At 51.6% G+C, this 23,502-nt stretch overlaps 2 protein-coding genes across 4 annotated transcripts in view; one reads left to right on the forward strand and one right to left on the reverse strand.

The window, feature by feature from the left end:
* The window catches only part of Ttll9 (tubulin tyrosine ligase like 9), a 40,170-nt gene extending 24,389 nt beyond the window's left edge, over window positions 1-15,781 (forward strand). The window contains exons 7-15 of one of the 2 annotated variants that reach the window (XM_048348978.1): window positions 197-271; window positions 2,250-2,340; window positions 3,909-3,949; window positions 4,563-4,650; window positions 8,873-8,931; window positions 10,029-10,225; window positions 11,717-11,830; window positions 13,253-13,377; window positions 15,381-15,781. In XM_048348978.1, coding sequence (XP_048204935.1) covers window positions 197-271; window positions 2,250-2,340; window positions 3,909-3,949; window positions 4,563-4,650; window positions 8,873-8,931; window positions 10,029-10,225; window positions 11,717-11,830; window positions 13,253-13,377; window positions 15,381-15,457 — 867 coding nt within the window. In that variant the 3' untranslated portion in view covers window positions 15,458-15,781. Of the gene's footprint in view, window positions 1-196; window positions 272-2,249; window positions 2,341-3,908; window positions 3,950-4,562; window positions 4,651-8,872; window positions 8,932-10,028; window positions 10,226-11,716; window positions 11,831-13,252; window positions 13,634-15,380 lie in introns of those variants that run through there. The other variant, XM_048348977.1, reaches the window with a different exon arrangement.
* Window positions 15,782-16,954: 1,173 nt separating this feature from the next.
* Pdrg1 (p53 and DNA damage regulated 1) lies at window positions 16,955-22,996 on the reverse strand. 2 transcript variants are annotated; one of them, XM_048348980.1, is made up of 5 exons: window positions 22,816-22,996; window positions 21,691-21,766; window positions 20,596-20,670; window positions 18,420-18,500; window positions 16,955-17,800 (listed from the first exon to the last, which is right to left on the reverse strand). In XM_048348980.1, exons 1-5 carry the CDS (start codon window positions 22,900-22,902, stop codon window positions 17,718-17,720), a joined length of 402 nt encoding a protein of 133 aa, XP_048204937.1. In that variant the 5' UTR covers window positions 22,903-22,996; the 3' UTR covers window positions 16,955-17,717. The 2 variants fall into 2 exon arrangements, with proteins under 2 accessions (XP_048204937.1, XP_048204938.1); XM_048348981.1 differs by lacking the exon at window positions 20,596-20,670.
* Window positions 22,997-23,502: the final 506 nt, after the last annotated feature.

The raw sequence follows: 23,502 nt of genomic DNA on the forward strand, positions 1-23,502 counted from the left end.
TGGGTGCAGATCCTGACGTGGCCCCACAGTAGCTGTGGTGCCCGGGACTAGCAGGGCCCACCCGGGACCCGGCCGTGCGGTCACGGAGGCGGGTGGGGTGGGCCGGCCCGGCTAGCAGGCCTCAGCAGGTGCTCAGTTGATGCCTCTCCCCCTGCCACCCTGTGTGCCCCGTTCCTCGTCCCCCCACCACTGCCAGGGCACCGTGGGGAAGAAGCTCACCGGCCTGGAGGCCCCGGCCCCCCGCAGCACCGCCAACCCCTCGGGCAGCCACGTGAGTAGAAGCGGGGAGAGGGGGATGGGACCCAGACGGGAGAGGGGCAACTTGCCCTGTGGGGGGCCTCGTGGGCCCGGCAAGTGGAGGGCCCTTGTCTTAGGTCTCAGTTCTCCCAAGGCTGGCAAGGGGGACAGTGGGCAGGAAAGGACCCAAGGGGATGATGGCGGGAAGGACGGCAGGCTGGACCTGTCGGGGTGCCTGTGTGCATATGCATGGGTGCACCTGCGCCCAGCCCATCGGTGGCCCAGAGCTGGGCCGGCTGGTGGGGGAGGGGGGAGGGCAGCAACACCTCTAGAACTTTCTACACGGATGGCCAAGGTGACATCAGGGCGCTCACCAGGCTGACATCTGGCCACTTGTTTACCTAGCACTGGACTTGGGGCTGGGCTCCCAAAGGGCTAATTCCCGACCCCCCACACCCTCCTGCTCCCCTGTCAGGTTTCAAATCCAGAGAGCCTGGTGCCGTGCTAGGCACTTGCAGTGCTCAGCTACAGTTCCAGCTAACCTAAGGCCGATTTATCTATCTATCTATCTATCTATCTATCTATCTATCTATCTATCTATCTATCTATCTATCTATCTATCTATCTATCTATCAAGGCTAGCACTCTGCCACCTGAGCCACAGCGCCCCTTCTGGCCATTTTCCATATATGTGGTGCTGGGGAATCGAACCGAGAGCTTCATGTGTAGGAGGCAAGCACTCTTGCCACTAGGCCATATTCCCAGCCCCGATTTTTTTTTTAATAATTTCATTTCCTCAGTAAAAATTGTGAAGGGGGTGGGGGTGTGGCTGGGAAACTAGAGCATGTGCTAGACATGTTGGAAGTCCTGGGTTCCAGCATCCCTAAAAAGTGTGGTAAACCATATATTACATCAATTTCATCATTTTAGTCATTTAGTTTTTTTTTGCCAGTCCTGGGCCTTGAACTCAGGGCCTGAGCACTGTCCATGGCTTTTTCTTTTTGCTCAAGGCTAGCACTCTACCTCTTGAGCCACAGCGTCACTTCTGGCTGTATTCTATATATGTGGTGTTGGGGAATCAAACCCAGGGCTTCATGTATAGGAGGCAAGCACTCTTGCCACTAGGCCATATTCCCAGCCCCAAATTTTTGTTTTTTATAGTTATTACGAAGATGATGTACAGAGGGGGTACACTTACATAAGTCAAGAAATGACTACTTTCTTGTTGAGGTTGTCCTGGGGCTTGAATTCAGGACCTAGCCTCTGTCCCTTGAGCTTTTCTTCTCAAGGCTGGTGCTCAACCACTTGACCCACACCTTTACATCTGGTTTTCAGTGATTAATCGGCGATAAGAGTCTCATGGACTTTGCTGCATGCTTTTGAACCATGATCCTCAGATCTCAACCTCCTGAGTAGCAAGAAGTGCAGGCATGAGCCACCAGTGTCCAGCTCATTTTAGTCATTCTTAAGTGTGCAGTTCTCTAGTTGTGCATCCAGAGCAACTTCCTCAACTCAAAGTGAAACTCTGCCTCCATAGTACATGAACTCTCCTCCTCACCCCTTCTGGAAGCTTCCATCTAACTCGTATGTATGGAAGCAGATAGTAGTACCATTTCACATAGCCATAAAGCTTTCAAGTTCCATCCATGGCTCAGCATGTGATTTCATTCTCCTTTTCTTAGTCAGGATGGACATAGCCACTTGTAGCCAGTGGCTGCCCTTCTGGGCCACACAGGTCTAGAGGTTAAGTGCTCAGGCCCAGGGCCCAAACTGTGTGGGTCCACACCCCTGCTGTACCACTCACCAGCTGTGTGACCTTGGCTAAGCTCCTCTGTGCTTCCGTTTCTCATGGCATGTGAATCACAGTAATACTTGCATAAGAAGTCCGACTGAAGGACCAAAGAAGATACCCCAATGACATAATGCCCTGTATATGCCTAGACATAGTGCGTCATATCGGGCCTAGTTCACAGGAAATGCTGGCTAAATGTTACTGATGTTTTTACAACTAGGACACACGCAGTTCTGATGACCAGAAAGAAGAGATTCCTGTGGAGAACTATGTAGCTCAGCGTTACATCGAAAATCCATACCTAATAGGCGGTGAGCTGGCTCCCCGCCCCCACCCCCACCCCCAAGTTCTGCCCTGTCAGTCATGCAGTCAGCTCAAAAGGCCTTGGCAGGCAAACTGTCCAGGGACCAGCCTGACAGCAGGAGAGAGGGGGAGACCTTCCCCCAAGCTCTACACACCCAAGTGCTGCCCACATAGATCCCTCTGCCTGACAGGGGTCTCAGACATTCTCCTCCTCCTTGGAGAACCAGTTCCTTCACATCTGCCCTCAGCCAACACACAGTCCCAAGGCTCCTCCTGAGTGACTGCTGCCCCTGTCCTGGGCATGCGCCACCCCTGTCCCGGGCTCTGGCCGGCTGTTCTGCTCTCATAGGACTTGTTCCCTAGCTGAGCAGCCAGCCACAGGCTGGAAAGTAAAAATAGACAACTGTTCCCCAAGGTGGTGGGTGTTTTGAAGTAATGTTGGGTGCCAGGGGGGCCCTCAGAGATGAAGTGTGATCTGAGACCCGAGTGGTTCCTAGCAGTCCACCCATGGGTGGACTTGGCCACTGAATACAGGGAGAGGGAAATGACAGAGGCTGTAGGGGCTCCAGCCTCACCCTTTCCTCGGGCCAACCCTGTGCCCGCCTTTCCCACATGAGGTCTGTGACTGCAGGCCGGAGACAAGGGCTGACCCCGGGGGTCTTGTGTGAGATACACCATTGCAACAGTGTTCATGCCTCCCCCACGTGCATGGACAAGGAAAGTTCCTGGGTCTTATCTCTTCTCTTCCTTCCTCCAGTGACCCATTCTGTCTCTGTCTTTAAGTACCACCCAGATGCCTGTAACTCCCACTTTCTGTTGGCAGCCAAGACCTTGCCTCCGACCCCCAAATATCTTGAGCATCTTCCAGCCTCTCCAGCCCAGCATGCCCAAGACTTAACCCTCTCACCCAGCCTTGGCTCTTCCCCAGCTTGTGCATCCGGGTCACTGGTGGCTAAGCCAGACTCTAGGAACCATTGTGGTGGCCTCTAGTTCTTCACCAAGTTCTAGAAGCTATCTGCCACCTTCCTGGCCCCCATGCATGCCTGGCTGTGTCCCCCTCCCCCGCAGCTGTGTTGACCTCTCTGGTGCATGCACCACTGCCCTGATCCCTTCCACGCCACTCCACCACCATTTCCAGGGACTTTGGTCTCCCTCTGGCGGCTCCATGTGGCTTATAGAACAAACCCCAAAGACCGCACAGGAACTGGCCCCGCCAGCTTCACCCACCTCGTCTGTATGTGACCTGGCTCTGCCACCCGCCTCACCCCCTTCCTGCCTTGGCCCCAGGCTCCTTGCTCATCTGGGCCTCTGTCCTCACCCACTGTGGCCTGGGCCACACCTTCCAACCTGTCACTCATCATTTCCCATGGGGCTATCTTTGATGGGGAAACCTCAAGCCTTTGGCAGGGGGATGGGGGGAGGAAACCCTCTTCCAGCTGTCCTGTCTCCCGGGAGGTTTGGCTGGGGTTCTGTAGAGACAGCAATTCATTCCTGTCTGTGGGCCCCCCCAGCCTAGGATGGAGTCTGACACCCAGTTAATATGTGCCGCAGGAATTCATTGTTTCTCTACCCACAGGCCGCAAGTTTGACCTGCGTGTCTATGTGCTGGTGATGTCGGTGAGCTGCGGGGCCCTTCCTCTAGCAGAGGCCATTGTGGGAGAATGGCGTCAACTTGTCTGCTTGCTTCTCTGCCCAGAGAAGCCCAGAGATATCTAGATTTGTCCTCTACCTGTCGTTTATTCATTGACCTGGAGTAACCACAGTGGACATTTATTGAGTACCTATTAAGTGCCAGGCCCTAGCACTCAGCAGGCTGTATCACATCCATTCCTAATCACTTTACAGATAAGAACAGACAGAGATTGAATGACTTACCCAAGGTCACACAGTGGGGAAGTGGCAGAACTGGCATTCAAATCCAGACAGCCACCAGAGCTTCCTCTCTTAACCTCTCTCCACTCATTCATTCATTCATCAGATATTGAAACCTTCATGGTGAGTGCTCTGTGCTGGGCACAAGGGTGAGGGTGTCTAGGTGGGCTCAGTCCCTGTCTTCCTGGACTCTTAAGTCTGGTAGGCTCACACGTGGTGGTGGAGCCAGAGGCCAGGTCCTTTTGTTCCCCAATGGCAGGGCAGAAAGGACAGGTGTTGCTGGAAGCATCTGGGCAGGCCCAGGAGTTGTGGAAATGCCTGTCTGCACCACCCCAGCCCTTTCTCTCTTCCACCTTAGTACATCCCGCTGCGGGCCTGGCTGTACCGCGATGGCTTCGCCCGCTTCTCCAACACGCGCTTCACCCTGAACTGCCTTGATGACCAGTGTATCCCAGAGCTCGCTCTCCCCCCCCCCCCCCGCACACCTGCCCACTCCCAGCCTGCCCTCCTGCCAGCTCCAAGGGACTTACTCTCCTGCAGATGCATTCTGGGTGCCTGCAAGGTCTGGGCATGAGAAATACCATCAGTGAACAAGATAGGCTCGATACCTCCCTCAGGGAGCTCCCAGGCGTGGGGGAGTGACCTCTGCTCCAAGCAGCTCACCCCAAACTCCTTTGCTGGATGGTGGTCTTGGCAGTGTGCTTCACATTCATCTCTGTTCAGCCTTAAAAAGCAGAAGGTTAGCCTACTGTTTTGATTTTATTTGCCTTGTTCTGTTTGAGACAAGGTCGCTATCTAGCCCAGGTTGGCCTTGAACTCATGATCTTCCTTCCTCAGCCTCCAGAGTGCTGAGATTGCAGGCATTTGCACCAACTCACCTGGCTGCATTGACATCTTTTATGTATCTTTTCCTTCAAACTCACCTTTCCCCTTGTTGACTCACATCCATTCCAGTACAATTCCGTTGTCATTTATCTGACTGGCAGAGTGCAAAATGGGACAACCCTCTGTTTCAGCTAGACTGGGGCCGTGCCCTTGCTAGGCCCTCTCTGGTTTACATCTATTGGATCCCAGATACTCTCTTGCCCTCTGATCCAGCAATTAGCATTTGTGGATTCTTGCCAACAGGTACCCACACACTAAAGGTTACTTCTGCACCATCTTGCTTGTGAGAGCAGAGCTAGACAGATGGCACATTATACAGTGGAATACTATGCAACTGCTAAAATGACTGGGGAAAGTACTTTAGGTGTTGCCCTGAAATGCTCTCCAAGATGTATTGATTGTTAAGTGAAAGGAAGTAGTCAGAGTGGAAAGGACGCTTCCATTTATGCTAAAGCTGGAAACACTGGAGGTGTGCTTGCTCATGTGGAAGAGCACCAGCCTAGCAGGCACGAGACAAGAGGGAAAGGAGGGAGAAAGAAAAGGAGGAAGGAAGGAGGAGAAGAAAGGAAGGAAGAAAAGAAAGAAATGAATGTGACAGAGCACAGCTCAATAGCAAAGTGTTGCCTCAAGGACATGTTCAATCCTTATACCACCACCCCCACAAAAGAAAAAAAAAAAGAAGGGAAAAGAAACTGGATATAAAAGTTGGCTTTGGGAGGAGATATGGTAGGTGGAGATGGGATGCAAAAAAAGAGATAGTTCCTTATATACATGTTTTGTACTTTTTTTACTTTTGAGCCATACAAGTGTATTATCTACAAAATAAAAGCAAGAAAAAGTTTCGCTAGGTGTGGTGGCACACATCTGTAATCCCACCATTCACAAAGTTGAGGCAGGAGGACCTCAAATTTGAGGTCAGCATGAACTGTACACTGTCCCCTACTCAAAAAAAAAATTAGTAAAGGTTTTTAGCCCTGAATTTCAGAAGGAAGGCGATCAGAAATGCATAGTTGCTGAGTCAGCAGGTACATTACCTGCATGTGGAGGTCCCCTGTGTATGAAGAGAGGGTGTCCCCCACCCTCCTCCTTACCCCGGGAATCCCAGCCAGCACTGTTAGATTCTCATCTGTGTCCTGGTTTCCCCCTCAATTCCAGAGAGCCTGGGGGGTGGGGGAGGATGCCTGCGTGCAGGATGGGGTTCAGGCCAGTCTGCCTGTGTCGTTTTTCTTTTTTCTTTCTTTTTTTTTTTTTTTGGCCAGTCCTGGGTGTTGGACTCAGGGCCTGAGCACTGTCCCTGGCTTCTCCCCGCTCAAGGCTAGCACCCTGTCACTTGAGCCACAGCGCCACTTCTGGCCGTTTTCTGTATGTGTGATGCTGGGGAATTGAACCCAGGGCCTCATGTATAAAGGCAAGCACTCTTGCCACTAGGCCATATCCCCAGCCGCTCGTTTTTCTACTTTGCCAATCTCATTTCCAGCATGTTAATTTTGTAGTGCAGTTCTAACAAGCACTTATCACACACATATGCCATCCCATGTAATTCTAGTTAGTTTTATTGCTGCTTTTTTCTCAAATAATGCACATAGACGGATACAGAGCAGTTGCTGGCAGAACAAACCCTCAGGAGACAAGAAAGAGTACCTCGGGCTTTTCCACCTAGCTTTGAACCACGATCCTCAGATCTCAGCCTCCTGAGTAGCTAGGAATCCAGGCACGAGCACATGAGCAAGAGCGGGGGGTGGGGGAGAGAGAATACTTATACTTTTAGTAAACTTTTTTTTTTTTTTTTTTTTTGGCCAGTCCTGGGCCTTGGACTCAGGGCCTGAGCACTGTCCCTGGCTTCTTCCCGCTCAAGGTAGCACTCTGCCACTTGAGCCACAGTGCCGCTTCTGGCCGTTTTCTGTATATGTGGTGCTGGGGAATCGAACCTAGGGCCTCGTGTATCCAAGGCAGGCACTCTTGCCACTAGGCTATATCCCCAGCCCCTTTAGTAAACTTTTTACTGTACTTAACATTTCTTCTTTTGAATGGTGTCACAGTAGAGTAACTACTAGGCCAAAGGCATCTGGGAGGATTCTTCTAGAAGAATTCTTTACACATTCACCACCCTCTCCATGAACATACCATGTTATTCCATATCCCCAGTGCTGGGAGCAGCCACTTTAAGGAGGCATTTCTAAGATAGTGGACACATGTAGGTAAAGGTGGACGTTAGTTAGGCTACTTTTGTAATTTGTGATTTTTTTTCTGCCAGCATGAGAAAGGAAGTTTTGCCTTACATTTTGCCATCTCCTGCGACTTGCATTCCCTGCTCCATCCTGCCCAACCCCAGCCCACACTCCTCAAAGCCCCATTACAACCCTTGGACTGGTTTCTCTGACTAGAAACTTGGAGCACTTCCCCGATGGTCTACTGGTTACACTTTTTCTTTGTTTCCACAACTTTTATTAGGGTCATAATGCTTTGTTTGGTTTTGTTTCTTTGCCAGTTCTGGGGCTTGAACTCAGGGCCTGAGCACTGTCTCACTTCTTTTTGTTCAAGGCTAGCATTCTGCCACTTGAGCCACAGCGCCGCTTCCGGCTTTTTTTCTATATATGTGGTGCTGAGGTATTGAACCCAGGGCTTCATGTATAGGAGACGAGCATGTTACCACTAGGCCATATTCCCAGCCCCAGGTCATAATGCATTATTGCCAGTAATTTCTATGATATTTTCATGCTTGCCTTTCATTCTTGTCCTGATGTGATTATTTGTGTTTTTACAGTTGATCCCATAGGAATTCACTGGGTTCCTCTGTCCTTTCTCCTCAACTCCCTCCCTTCTTCCTTCCCTCCCCCTCCTTCTCTTCCTCCCTCCTTCCCTCTGTCCCTTCTTGAAGATTTCACAGCTACTCAACACCATTTCTCTGCAGACTATGTCTGCTCTTTGTGGCTGGACAAAGGGACAAAGAAGAGCGGGCAGCAGGTCAGCCTAGCATGTGGTAGGGAGTGGGGATCCTCACAGAGTCTCAGAATGAAGCCTTGCTTCTCCTTTGAGCCTAGGGAAGCTGCCTCCCATCCCAACTCTAGCAGCTGGAACAGAGGAGGACAGGGAAGGGTGGAGCCAGGCGGCCTGGCCTGTCACCAGACAACTTGCAGCTGGGAGGCCTCTTTGTAGCCACAGGAGAGGAGAGGTCGGTCCTGCACTGGGGCTGGGTCAGGGTGGCCTTGAAAGACCAGGGCTGAGAGTCTCCTTTTCAATCACCACCATGGTGACGGCCGATCTGGATCTGGTCTCTATCTTTGTCAGGAAGTTTAATCTTCTCTTGGGTTGAAAAATAATAATAAAATCCTACCAGCTGCCGGGCTCCAGCGTCTCCCGCCTATAGTCCTAGCTACTCAGGAGGCTGAGATCTGAGGATCTTGTTTAAAGCTAGCTTAGACAGGAAAGAGACTATGAGATGCTTATCTTCAGTTTACCACCAAAAAGCCAGAAGTGGAGCTGTGGCTCAAGTGGTAGAGCACTGGCCTTGAGTGAAAAAGCTCAGCAATAGCTCCCAGGCCCTGGGTTCCCCACAGCCTATCGTATCAGCTATGCTAGGCACTCTGAGAGGCTCTTTAAAACAGGATTTTTATCTGACCCTTCAGTAATCCTGTGAAGTCCGGGTGCTGTTAGGATTTGAACCCAGTGTGACTTTCCCACCACACTCGAAACCAAAGGCTTGGCTCAGTCCCTGGGGCAGCATGGGGCAGGGCTTTTCCTTCCGTCCTGTGCCTGGTGGCCCTTGACCACAGCCTCTGCCAGATGTGCACCTGACCAACGTCGCAGTACAGAAGACATCTCCTGACTACCACCCAAAGAAGGTGAGGACGCCGGCTTCTCCCCTGGGTTCAGCCTTCTGGGATGGAATGGGGTGGGATGAGTCACGTGACAAGGAGCCCATGACAGGATCTGGTGTTCCAGTGAGGTCAGGCCCACCTTTCTCATCTATAGTCAGGGCAAGGACACAACAAAGGTCACCAATCACATGACCCTCAAACTAATTTGCCCCTAAAGCCAAAATGCAAGCCAGGTGCCCATGGTTTATGCCAGTCATCCTAGCTACTCAGGAGGCTGAGATCTGAGGATTATGATTCAAAGCCAGCCCAGGTAGGGAAGTCTGTGAGACTTATTTTCCCCCCAGTCGTGGAGCTTGAACTCTGGGCCTGGGCGCCATCCCTGAGCTATTCAGCTCAAAGCTAGTATTCTACCACTTGAGCCACAGTGCCACTTCCAGTTTTTCTGGTGGTTAATTGGAGCTTAGTCTCATGGACTTTGCTGTCCTGGCTGGCTTTGAACCACAATCCTCAGATCTCAGCCTCCTGAGTAGCTAGGATTGCAGGTGTGAGCCACCTCCCCCGACTGTGAGACTCTTATCTCCAATTACATGCCACAAACCCAAAAGTGGCCCTGTGGCTCAAGTGGTAGAGTGCTAGCCTTGAGCAAAAGAGCTCAGGGACAGTGCCCAGGCCCTGAGTTCAAGCCCCATGACTGACTAAAAAACAAAACAACAACAAAGCCATATATTCTCTCCCTATCAATCAGCTCATTGATCATCTTATCATACTGATTGATCCTCCTCTGTCTGTGTATCTGATCTCTATACTGGCAAGGCTAGTTAAGGCTGAGGTCGGGGGGCGGGAACCAGGAGAGCGAGCCCCCTGGCTGTAATCTACCCACTCCTGTCTTTTCCCTCTCCTGGATGCCCACACTCAGTCCCGGCAGGGGGTGGGGTGGGGAGGCAGTGTCCTCAGGGGACACTTGTTGACTGTAGGCCCCCATGGGCAGTGTAGGGCACCAAGGGGAAGATCAGTTCTCTTAGTTCTTCTAAATCCCCTCCCCAGCCATGGTGCTCAGGGTGGGGCGCCTCTTGCCCCGGTGGGCTCCAGGTAACCCTCTCACACCCGGCTGCTGGCTCTAGGGTTGTAAATGGATGCTCCAGCGCTTCCGGCAGTACCTGGCCTCCAAGCACGGCCCCCAGGCAGTGGAGGTGCTCTTCAGGGACATGGACAACATCTTCGTCAAGAGCCTGCAGAGTGTGCAGAAGGTGATCATCAGCGACAAGCACTGCTTCGAGCTCTACGGCTACGACATCCTCATTGACCAGGACCTTAAGCCGTACGTGGTGGGGCCCAGGACCCTCACCGCTCAGAGCCCGCCCCCGCCCCCCGGGTTTGGATCTCAGCTCTGGACGCACAACCTCTTCTGGGCCTCAGCTTGCCAGTCTGTATAATGGGTCTGCGCCCTGTGTCTGTCCTTAGATGGTTAGGAGTAAAGGAGCTGTGCCCTTCTCTGAGATCTGTCCTGATGGTCAGCTGAGTCAGAGATGCACCCTTTACACCAGGCAAGAACGTTCACCTCTGGAAGTCTTGGCACATGGTGGAGGCAGAATGCTGTGTAAGGAAATCTTGTACAGGCCCTGCCAAGAATGTGGTGCGCTCCCACAGCACCCTGGGGGGGGGGGGGAGTTGGCAAGAGAACAGGCATGAGTTGGCAGGTGCCCCGGAGATGGCCTCACAGCACACACACAGCGTGTGAACCCCTAGGCTGTTCAGGGAGTGTGAGCTTGGTGGCAAGTCACCGGCAAAGCCAGGCCCAGGCTCTCAGTGCCTGCACTGCGCTCCCCCACGCCCAGTCCTGCTGCGTACCCCGGCCTACCACGCCTTTGCCAAGGGAGCCAAGGAGGAGGGCCCAAGAGCAAACCCTAACTCAGCCCCACACCGATTTCTCTCCTTTATGCCCTGTGGTGAGAACCGCTGCAGACATTTAGGGTGCATACTGAGGGGGGGAGGGGAAGCTTGGGAGGAGGCCGCAGGCTATGAAAGGTAGGTTGGGGTGGGGGGTGGGGGGTTCTTGCTCCTTTGCCTCTTGCTGGGGGTCTTCCCTCTCTGTATTTTGACAGAGCTTTCTAGAACAGGAAACCATCCCAGGCTAAGTCCTGCTGCTCTTGGCCTGCACATGCAGGGACTTGGCCAGAGTTTGGCATTCGGAATGTTATTGTGTGTTTAAGTTTGCTGACAAGCTCTAAAATGGATGTTAACTAAAAATTAGGATGGAGCTGGGTGCTGGTGGCTCATGCCTGTAATCCTAACTAGTCAGGAGGCTGAGACCTGAGGATCATGGTTCAAAGCCAGCCCAGGCAGGAAAGTCTGTGAGACTCTCTAAACGATCAAAACATAAAGTAAAAGCTGGAAGTGGAGCTGTGGCTGAATTGGTAGAGCACTAGCTTTGAGCAAAGTTAGCTCAGGGACAGTGCCCAGGCCCTGAGTTCAAGCCCCAGAACCAGCACCCCCCCCCAAAAAAAAAAAAGGAATGGGGAAAAAAATCTTATGCTCTCACTCTGGGCTCCCACTCCCACACAGCTGTATCCCTGTAGATGACAGGCTGCCTCTCCCAGCTCGCTACGGATGCCCTGTCTCTCCAGGCCCAGCTTCTAGGGGCTATGGGCAGCCATAGTGGAACTTTCACTAGAAGGGCAGGGTTCTCCCACTAGACCCTCTCCCTGGGTGAGCTGGGAGAGGGGCCTTCAACCTCCCAGAGCCTCAGTGAAATACCACGGGGCTCTGGGCACCCAGGGACCCTCAGGAGCTCCCTCCCTGTCTTCCCTAGGTGGCTTCTGGAGGTCAATGCATCCCCATCCCTCACCGCCAGCAGCCAGGAGGACTACGAGCTGAAGACCTGCCTGTTGGAGGACACCCTGAACGTGGTGGACATGGAAGCCAGGTGGGGCCACTGCCCATCTCTGCCTGGCTCTCTTCCATGGCAGAGAGAAAACTCAGTGCCCCCATGCCTTGCAATGCCCCCATTTTCCAGATGGAGAAACTGAGGTATCCACAGGATCCGGTCCTGACTTAAGAACTCAGCTTCTCCAGGAGAGATGTGGTCTCTCAGAACTCACTCAGAACCTCCCATGACTGTGGGACCCTGGAAGCCTCGGTTTCCTCATCTGTGAAATGGGAAACTTGGCGGTCTCTCAAGGTGGTAGGGTTAATTTACCAGGACAAGGCATTGGAAAATGCTAGTATGTACCTGGTAGGAGGCTACTTATTGCTCTGATGATGTGTATACAGTGGAGTTAAGGGCAGGCTTCAGGAAGGGGCAAACCCAGATGCTCAGTGATGGTTTGCCTGCCCCCCCCCACCATGTGCCTGTATGCTTATACTCACACTTGTTCTGGTATGTACTCGTGTGTTCTCTTTCTCTCCCTCCCTCCATTCATACAAGCGTTCCTCCAATTATTCCCCAGAACTGGAGGGAATTGTCCTTGCTGAGACTAGTCACGTGCCCAACCCTGAACCATTCCTGTGACTGCTTGACCAGGCCTAGATGTTATGCCCACTTCCCGGGCTGTAGGGAAAGGAAGGTGAAGGAGGTTCTTACAGGAAGAGCTGAGGCAGACAGAAGGGGTGGAGGAACGTGACATTCACTAATCATTCCCAACACATTTGAGCCATACTAGGCGCCAGGCCAGACATGACATGAGGTAGTCCCTTGCCTTCATGGTACTGGGCGCTGGGGAGGAAATCACAAATGAGGGGCATGTTTCCAAGGGCAAGTGTGGGGACCTCAGGGGAAAAAAAACCAGACAACCCCCAGGAGACCTGTATAGAGAAACAGCCAGGAATGGTGTCGGTTTCTTCTTTTTTGTTGGTCATGCATGGGGCTTGAACTCAGGGCCTGGACACTGTCCCTAAGCTCTTTCTGCTCAAGACTAGCACTCTACCATTTGGAGCCACAGCACCACTTCTGGTTTTCTGGTGGAGATAAGAGTCTCACATAGCAGGGCAGGCAACGGTGGCTCAGGTGTAAAATCCTAGCTACTCAGGAGGCTGAAATCTGAGGACTGCAGTTCAAAGCTGGCCCGATAGGAAAGTCCATGAGACTCTTATCTCTATTTAACCACCAGAAAACTGGAAGTGGCGCTGTCACTCAAGTGGCAAAGCACTAGGCTTGAGCTGAAGAGCTCAGGGACAACACGCAGGTGGAATTCAAGTCCCATGACCGACCCCCCACCCAGGACTTTCCAGCCTGGGCTGGCTTCTAACCAAGATCCTAGATCTCAGCCTCCTGAGTAGCTACAATTACGAGAGCCACCAGTGCCTGGCAAAGCGGCATCTCTGACCCTTGTTTCTCCTGCCTGTCCAGGCTCACAGGAAGGGAAAAGCGAGTCGGGGGCTTTGACCTCATGTGGAATGACGGCCCTGTCAGCAGAGAGGAAGGGATGCCAGACCTGTCAGGGATAGGAACCTTTGTGACCAACACACACCTGGGTATGTTGGGGGTGGGAGGGAGTGGGAGCCTGGGATTGGGAGATGCCCTGTGGCCTAGAGACAGCTTGGTGCAGCAGAGAAATTTAATTTCACCAGAAGCTCTGCAGCTGTGTAATCTTGGGCAAGAGACTTAACCTCTCTGTTCCTTGACTGTAAAACAGATATAGGAGAACTTCTGTATATACCTAGGATGCTGCCTACTGATTAGTAATGCTACAAGGTAGATTTCAAAAGACTTCAGGAAACAAACAAAAGCATAATAAGACAAAGATAATAAGATAATAAGATAAAAAGATAATGAGACAAATTAAGGACTTCGGGACTCAACTCTAGAGTTGGTTCTTATTTATTGTCAGTTGTGGGACTTGAATGGGGGGCCTGGGCACTGTCCCTGAGCTTTTTTGCTCACATAGCACTCTACCACTTTGAGCCACAGAGCCATTTCCAGTTTCCTGGTGGTTAATTATAGATAAGAGTCTCACGGACTGCCTGGACTGGCTTTGAACTGTGATTCTTGGATCTCAGCATCCTGAGTAGCTACAATTACAAGCGTGAGCCACCAGCGCCTGGCTAAAGTTGATTTTAAAATGTGAAGTTTTGGGCTGGGCATCTGGCTTAGTGGTGGAGTGCTTGTCTAGCATGCACGAAGCCCTAAGTTTGATTCCTCAGTACCACATAAACAGAAAAAGCTGGAAGTGGTGTTGTGGCTCAAGTGGTAGAGTGCTAGCCTTTGAGCAAAAAGAAGCCAGAGACAGTGCCCAGATGGGGAATTCAAGCCCCAGGACTGGCAGGAAAAACAAAAGTGAAGTTTCCTTGATTGTAACAGCTATTCACACTCCCTGTATAGTCTTTGAAAAGTAAAGAGAAAACTGGAGGGGAAAAAAAAAACATCGTTAACAATCTGGTGCATTTTTGAAAAGAATAAGAATATATTCACCGTTTTTGTGGCCAGTCCTGGGGCTTAAACTCTGAGCCTACATGATGTCCCTGAGCTCCTTTGTGCTCAATCAAGGCTAGCCTAGCACTCTACCACTTGAGGAACAGCTCCTTCTGCCTTTTTCTGAGTTTATTGGAGATCAGAGTCTCACAGACTTTCCTGCCCAGGCTGGCCTTGAATGCTTTTTCAGGATTTAACCAGTTTTACTGTTAAGTGGAGATGAAAGTCTCCTGGACTTTCCTGCCAGGCTGGCTTTGAACCATGGTCCTCAAAATACAATGCTCAGACCAGATCTGTATGTTTACCTCTGATAGGCACAGAGTTTCTGGTTGTCTTGTTTGGGGGGAAGTACTGGGTTTTGAACTTAGGTCTTCACTCTAGCTATGGTTCCAGCTCGTAGAACACTATCTTTAAGCACAAAAGCTCAGGGACAGTGCCCGGGACCAGACCCCAAACAAAACAAAACCTTGGCAAGGCTCGAGGTGCACCCTCTGCCTGAGCTCAGTGAGCCTGGAGGGCTGGTGAGCACCTCAGAGGCAGGGCTTGGGATTTAGGGGCCTTCATCTCGAGGCTACAGGTACTCAAGCGTCCCAGCACCATGTATGAGCATCATCAGTGTAATCAAGATTAAGTGGCCTGGAGTCGCCTTAGGAAGCAGCTCTGAGAGCAAGCAGAAAGTGGGTTGCTGGTGAAGGTGGAGGTGGTATCTTTACAGACTGTGGCCAGGGGCCACTGGCAGAGAAAATCTACATCAACTGATCAGGCCTCACACCCGAGGTGTCAGGAAAGAAAGCTGACCGTGCACCCCTCGTCAGACACCAGGCGCTGTGCTATGTACTCACTTGAACAAAACCAGGAGGCAAGGCAGCGTGGGGCAGAGGTTAAGAGCCTTTGCTGATGTTCCCCACGCTCACTGGACAAGGCTGGTCGCAGGTAGCGAGGAATGGGCTTTTTGTGGCTGTAGGTGACTCCTGCTGTCTCTTCTAAGCAGCTAAGGGTACACAGGCCCCTCTACCCTCTCATTCCAGGACAGGCCCTCCTGCCAACCACCCCACTTCTCTTCCAGGCTGCATCAATGACCGGGAAAAACAGCTGAGGCAGCTGTTCCACTCCCTTCAAGTGCAGAAGAAAACCCCCAGCTGACCCCACTGCGGAGGGAGGAGGCCCTGGTAGGTGCCGCTAGGCCTCTCCCGGTTCGGACAGCACAGCGCACCACGCAGCCTTCACCTTCTCCACACTGGCAGCAGCAATGCTGGCTAAGCAGCTGCAGCCTGCAGTGCGGCCGGTCGCCTGCATCTCCCACGGCCCTGGGCATCTTTGCAGCAGAAGGCAGCCAATCCCTAGGATTGGATGGGTTTAACCTTGACAGGTCGCCTGGTGACTGGGGCCAACGAGTACAAGGGCAGTAAGTTCTGTCAGAGACCACACCTAATAAACGAGTGAAGGCCTTCCTTGGCGTCCCTGGGCACTGGGATGGGCTCAGGGGAGGCAGCTAGCTGCAGTGTTGGCATCTGGATGTCTCTTGGCATGCAGAAAGGGCCCCTGGGGCTAGGGAATTTGTCTTTAAGCCATGCTTGCAAAGCAGTTAAGGGTGTTTCCCGGGGGCCTGAGGAAGTGCTGAGCCCCGAACACCACCTCTCTTCTGCAACACCCAACCTCGGGGCAGGGAAGAACTTCATGGACCCTCCTAACCACCACCTGGTGGCCAGCGCATGCCCATCTCTCCCATGGAAGGACTGGGAAGGCAGTCCATACCACCTTGCCTATCCTAGCTTTCTGGTTTAAAAACCCCAGCTTCCAACTTCAAACAAGAAGCCCCAAAGGGGTGCATGGGACACCTAGGCACTGACTCAGATGCATTTTTGCAGGGATGATGTTCTGATAGAGATGTTAAGCCAGGTGGTCATACAAGACAGCATTAACTAAAGTGAGGTCTGCTGCTCCCTATAATTTTACATTTGTATTTTAAAACATGCCACATACTCATAGGGTTTAAAGTTCAAATCTTACCAGAGGGCATCTAGTGCCATCTCCTTCCCTTCCACCCTCGTGCCCCAAACCAGCAGCTGCGGTCCTCGGGGAACATGCCTACTGTAGGTGATGGAACGCTGCCTGCCCCTGCTCTTCTCAGTGCATCCTGTCCCAATCCCCCACAGGAGCACGGATCCCTGAACCAGTCCTCTGCAGATGGACAGGAAGCTTGTTCTTGCTCACCTACTACAGGAAAGACACCAGAGACTTGTATAAAACTCAAGAAACGCCACACACCAGTGTCTCATGCCTGTCATCCTAGCTACTCATGAGGCTGAGATCTGAGGATCACAGTTCAAAGCCAGCCCAAGCAGTTAAGACTCTGATCTCCAATTAACTACCAAAAAGCAAGAAGTGGAGCTGTGGTGCAAAGCGGTAGAACGCTAGCCTTGACAGTGCCCATGCTCTGACTTCAAGTCCCAGGACCAGCACCAAAAAAAAAAAAAAAAATACAAAAAAGCTCAAGATGCTGGACTGTAGGCCTGGGCCAGACTTGGAGAAATGCTCTCCCACCCTTCAGTTTTGCCATCTGCCAGGACTGGCAGATGGCACTTCAAGGCTGGCACTATGTCCTTTCATAGGTGGACCATACAAGGATGCTGGGCTGAATGAGGTGACTGGAAGCTATTCACCCACATGGGTAACATTTATTGAGCCTTCAATGAACACAAAGCACAATTCTGCCCTCAAACCAGGACTGCAGATGAGGAAGGTGGCTGGGACTCTGGGCAGCACTGGCCAAGCCCTGTCGGCAGAGGCGTGGAGGGCGATCCCTGTGGGCAGCATAGCAGGAGGGAGCCCCAGGGCAGGGCCCTGCAACCCCTCCTGAGTCAAGAGCAGCCACAATGGACAAGCAGCCCCTGTTCCAGAAGGCAGCAGGACAAAGGGCAAAGCTAGAGGCAGTGGGAGAGAAGTGTGTCTGTTGCAGAAGTTTGGTGAGCATGGAGCACTAAGCGGCATCTGCCAGCCCCCTTCTGTCTTCTAGCTGGGTGAAGATGCCTCTCCCCTTTGAACAGAGAACCCCAACGAAGCCCCTGCTTTGCTCCCTGCCTGCTGAGGCCATCTGAACAGCAGGCCACTGTTGAGAAATGCCGACTGTGGCCGCTCCCACACCCCCACACACCTACTAGCAGCTGCCAAGGCTTGTCAATAGGTCTTGTGTCCACTGAGCCCTGGTGGCCAGGCCAGGCAGGCAGGGACAGTATGAGGGATCCCTCTTGCCACCACAAAGCAGTTGAGAGCTACAGAAAGACTTCTGCAGAGGAACCACAGACACAGGGCCAATCCTGTCCTTCCAGGACTCAAGGTTGGAACATCCGGTCCTCCTGCCCAGAAGGGTGCTGGCAATAGATTCCCTCTTCACACCTGAGTCTCATCCTTTCAAGATGATCTTAAGAGCTTTGAGCTCATCCTGGTTGAGGGGATTCAGGTTAAAACCCTTCAGCTCCGGTTTGCCTGGGGAAAGAAGGCAATCCATAAGCAAACTGAACATCTTACTGGTTCTAGAGCTAGAGCCAGAGCCAGAGCCAGACAAAGGCCCATGTGGAGGCTCAGGCCCATGCCGAGGCTAACATTGCATGAATGCTGTCAAATTCAGCCTTAGGTCCAACTGATCGGCCTGAGTCTCCATAGTGCCTGGCCCTCAGGAACCTGCTGCAGTCATGACTCCCACCCAGAGAACCCCAAATTTACCACAACTATGACCTATTCATAGGGCTTGGGTTTATCTAGAATTTCAGCTCTGACCTTTACCACCAGATTAAGGCTTTCTGAGTTTCCTTAGTCTAAGCTCGCCTAATCCCCACACCATGCTCCAGCATGTGATGGGAGATCATCCCAGGTACCTCCTGGGGTCTAGAAAAGCAGCTGCGGCCGGAACAAGGCCTACAAACCTCCCAGGCTGCTCTAGCTGTGGGTGGCTATGGATAACCACTGCCACTGTCCCAGTGCCATAGACATCCAGGCACAGCCACGGTCCACCTCTGAGGGGCTGCTCCCTGCTGCCCTTCAGAGTACTTATTGATGTTCCCTCCTCCAGCCCCACCCCTAGTTGCCAGTTCCCCCAGGCCAATACCTTGAGCCTCAAAGAGGCGGTTGACCTTCACTTTAAGTTGTTTTCGGAGTTTTTCTATTTCTTTATCCAGGTGGTCCTGATCTGAAAAAAAGAGGTGGGCAAACAGGACAATGCTATACCACAGAGGGCAACTCAGGACAGGACTTGAGTGCCGAGCCCCAACTTTTGGCTCACTAATTTTTATTTCACCACTTAAAGTATGTAGTGGAGCACAATAGCCTGTAATCCTAGCTACTTGGGAAACAAAGATCAGGGACCATAATTCAAGACATCCTCAGGTCAAAAGAAGCTCATGGAACTAGATCTCAAATAGCAGGACACAGTGGCTCACACTTGCCATCCCCAGTGACACAGGAAGTACAAATACGACCATGGCTCACACTTGCCATCCCCAGTGACACAAGGAAGCACAAATACAAGGACCATGGCTCACACTTGCCTGGGCATAAGTAAAGCAAGACCCTATCTTGAAAATAATCAACATGAAAGGGGACCTGCTTAGCAAGTGCAAGGCCAAGTTCAATCCTCAGTCCTGGGGGAAAGGTCGATAATAACTTGCCACATTCTACCAGCTACAAGTGATGGCATGGCTAGTCTGCCTTCCCCCAGACTTGTACTCTTCCTGACAGAGAGACGCTTTGACTGGCCAAGCTTTGTGGACCGGGCAATGATTCTCTTTCCCATTGTAAATAAGGAAGTGTCTTATGAGCTTGTTTAGCCTGTGTCAGTCCTTGAGAACCCTAATAGAGACCTAGAACCCTTCAATGTATAGTGATCAGACCATAATTATGGACCAATAGGGCCCAGGACTGGATCCTGAACGTAAGTGGGGATGCCTGCCCAAAGCTACCCTGCACAGTAACCCCTGCCAAATGTCAAAATACAAGGCCATGTATACATCTCAACAAAATAGCTGAAAAGTTCTGCTCCAAGTTAAATCTAGTTCTCTCAATGAAAGCCAGGTGCCAGTGGCTCATGCCTGTAATTCTAGTTACTCAGAAGGCTGTGATCTGAAGATTAGTGTTATAGCCAGCCCACACTGGAAGGCTCTTATCTCTAATTAACCAACAAAATGCTGATAGTGGAGCTGTGGATCAAATGGTAGAGCACTAGCCTTGAGCAAAATAGTTCAGGGACAGTGTACAGGCCCTGAGTTCAAGCACCAGGACCAGCATTAAAAAGGGGGGGGGGGCACGGAGACAGGAGACACACTGTCTTATGGAACTGGACAGGATGGGTGTTGAGAACACACAGCAAAGGAGGCATAGGCTCTTCAACGAGGCCAGTGGTTGTGGCAGAGTAAGCAAGCGGGGAGGGGCAAGAGATAAGCCTGTAGAGATGAAAAAGGATCCTGAGAGCCTCTTCTTGGCCTACATACCTTCAAAGATATGAAGGAGAAATTATGCCTAACCTGCCCTTCCACATCTAAGAACAACTTGCAGCTTCCGTGCCTTTATACTTCTCAAAAACCTTCCAGAATCTCTCAGCTTGGGAGCCTTAAGTAATTCATATTGAGTGCCCAGGCAGTGGCAGGCCCTAGACGTTTGCCGTCCCCCAGTCTCCATTTTTCAGCTGTGCCAAGTATAAGGAGTCAGAAATTAAAAGCTCACTGGCTCATGTTCTCTTACAGTGCTGAGGAGCCACAATGAGATACTGGCAGGATGTCCTTCTTTCCAAACAGAAGGCAAAGTCACTCACATATGGAAAAAGGGAGAAAGCTTTTTATCCTTCCCTTGAAGCCTGGCACATGCACACAGGACTCTAATAATGTAAGGATGGCACAATGAACATGAGAATATGCTACTGGTGACGCTGCCAGGCAGCTGTGCCAGTCCTTTGTGCAACTCCTTATGTGAGAAAGAGCTTCACATTTCCATGAGCCTCAATTTGCTGAGTTTCCTGTTGTTTGCAATCCAACTTGTTCCTCACTGATAAACAAGACTATGTTAGATGTAGATACACATACCACTTTATCTAGCATCATAACTTTGCTATAAAGATGTCTCCCCACTTACAAATGAGGAAATAACCCACAGTGGAAGATCAGGCATGAAAATCCTCAGCAGTCTGAACTCTGTAAACACAGCTGTAAACACAGCCCCCATCAAACTGCCCAAAGTCTGTCTGTCAGCTCTGGAAAAGGCAGTGCCATTCCTGGCCCATCCCCAGGTCTTACCTTTCTCAATCATCTCCTTTGTCTGACAGTGAGGCATCTTGATAAACATGCTCCCAAAGCAAACCATCACATCTTCTGAAATAGCAAGGGATCACATGGTCATTTCTTCAACAGGTATGTTTTTTAGCACCTACTACCTACCAGGTGTTATTTCAGATGCTGAGAACATAGTAGGGCAACACAGTTCCTGCCCTCATGTTACAGAGGAAGATGAGGTCAACGTGTGATCTGTCAGATAGTATTAAGAAATCTGGTGAAAAATGAAGCTGGCTAAGGGGGAAAGGGAATGCTGGAGTAGGAGAGGAACTTATTACAGATGTCAGATACACCAGTTATCTGAGGCGTCCCTGATAATTGGCATTTGGACAGAGAAATGAAGAAAATAGGGGTATGAAGACATCTAAGGAAAAGGAAACTGGATGGGGAAATGAGAACGACCTGCAGTGTGCTAGGTGTCAGGAATAATGAAGGGACCAGTTCGAGTCAACAAATGAGATGAGGGAGTGATACTAAAAAGGTTTCATGCACAACAATTATGGACTTCTATAAACTCTGCTAAATGGGAGAATTTGTACACACAAGTGTGTACATATTAAAAAAAATACAGACATCTTTTGGCCCCCAGAGCCCTTCATTATGGTCTGATTGTTGCTCATCTCTGCAGGCTTATCTCATGCTCCTCCCTGCTTGTAAGGTAAGAAACCATTCCACCCTTCCTCCTGAATGTTCCCAATTCACCTATGTTCAATTCCATCTTTAGCTTTCTCACAATTTATAATTATGTACTTTACATTGTTTTTCTTATCTGTATTACAAAACTGAAACAGTCATTTTGCAGCTAGCACTCTCCAGTGTCTGCTGTCATCATGAATGAACAAGGAGCTAATGGCCTGTCACTCAAATGAGCAGCTAGAATCCTGAACCAGTCTGTCAGACCTGCAACATTTGCTCCCTCATCTCCACAAGCTGTCTTAATTGCCTGTAAGGCTGAGTCACGGCTGTGGCCTTCTGCCTGATTTCTATCAGGAACAACACAGTCCTTCAAAGGAAGACTGATGAGGCCTCCAGGGCCACAGTGAGGAGGTCCCAACTTACCAGAGAGGCTGAGATCTCTCTGCAGGGCCCGCAGGCCTTCTCGGTTCTGATTCCTTTTGGTGTCTAGGTCCACAATCTGAAACCAGGAGCAGACCAGTACTCTGTTACTTCATTGGTCAAGATCACTACTGTACAAGGAGGTGGCAGTACAGAGCACTGCTTGAGTGACAGCTGTGGAACACCCGGGTATGAATTCTGCTGCCAGCTAACTTGTGCAATTTTATCCTATGTCCTCTGAAAAACCAAGATCTAAAGAACACCTATGTTGTAGGTTTCTGGACAAGGAACTGAATGTGTTTAGCGGTACCTGACAAGCTTTTTTTTCTTTTTAGTGCTTTGAGTCAGGTCTTGCTATGCAGTCTACGTTGATCTGCAACTCTTTAGCCTGAGAGAGTGCTGGAACTACAGGCATGCCTCAATACACCAGGAAACTAACTGCTGTTACTCTCATTGGGCACACCCCAATACAGTATTTAAGTTACAAGATACTTCCTCCAAGCCTCCCCGCTGCCCAAGCTTACTCAGTGGAGACAGGAGGGGCTCCCTCCACCTTTTCCCCATTGCCAAACACTGTTTACTGCGTCCATCTCCAAAACACCTTTGCCACTCGTTCACTCTCCATCACCAGCACCCATGTCGGTTGCAAAGGCCGCTTGCGGGCCTCCCTGCCTCTTACCGCTGCGCCCCTATAATAACCGTACACCACGCAGCAACCAGAGGATTCCTTTCAAACCCTAAACCCCTAAATCCTGCATCGCCACCATCCTAGGCTTTCGGACTTGTCTTTGAATGAGCAGCAAACTCAAACTCCTCGTGCGAGTCCCTGAGGCCCCTGCCTAGCCGGGGTCCCACTGGTGTCCGCAGGCCTCGAGCCTCCCAACAGGGGGTGGAGTGGGGTGGGTTAAAGGGGAGGAGGAAAAGAAAGGGAACGCCGAGCACGCGCTGAGCAGGAGCTCGCCTAGTACCCGCCGGATAAAGTAGGGCTGCGTGGCGCTGCGCCAAGCGAAGAGATTCGGGTTACCCCACCGGAGCCGGCGTCCACGGCCCGGGCCCAGGCCCCGCACCCGCCACCCCGTGTCGGTGGCCCGGGTCCCTTCACCACCACCCTGCCGCGCAGCCTCTCACCTGCCGCTTGTCCGCCAGCACCTCCTCGGCGAGCTCCTCCACCTCGACCAGGTACTGCAGCACCCGCTCCGCCTCCGGTGACAGCATGGCGCCCCACCAGCTCTGGCCGCGGTCAGCACACCAGGCCGCTTCCACTACAACTCCTCTAGAGCCGACGCTATGGATTCCTTCTGCGCATGCGCCGAGCTGACCGGGCTTCCGGCGCGCCTGCGCAGTTCGAAGAACGGCCTCACGCAGGCTGTAGCGCACGCGCGTCGGTGGGACGCAAGAGGTGGGGCCTAGCCTTGGAGTGGGGCTGGAGCGCCCCTTGCAGGTCCCAGACGGTACTGTGCACCGCGCTGGCTCTACCAGCACCGTGAGCACCTACTGTGCGCGGTTTCCGAGGCTGAGAAGGCAGCCGCAGCTAAAAAAGCAACATTTTTGCCTTCTTTCATCCTAGTGGGAAGCATCGACAATGAATGAGAAATCAAGTACATACTATGGAGGGTAGTGATAAGCGCATGGAAAAGCAGCAGTAAACGTTTTACATTTCGTCTGACCACTCTTCATTACACCCCTTTGTTGAGACGCACAGAAGGAGCTGGAACAATGCCAGCTCGGAAAAGCAGTCCTGCAAGAGCTGAAAAGAGAATCAGTGTATGCCAGAGGATCCAGGAGGACTTCCCAGAGGAGGCACGCTGAGAGGCT

This window comes from Perognathus longimembris, chromosome 6 (assembly GCF_023159225.1).
Source record: "Perognathus longimembris pacificus isolate PPM17 chromosome 6, ASM2315922v1, whole genome shotgun sequence".
Classification (NCBI taxonomy): Eukaryota; Metazoa; Chordata; class Mammalia; order Rodentia; family Heteromyidae; genus Perognathus; species Perognathus longimembris.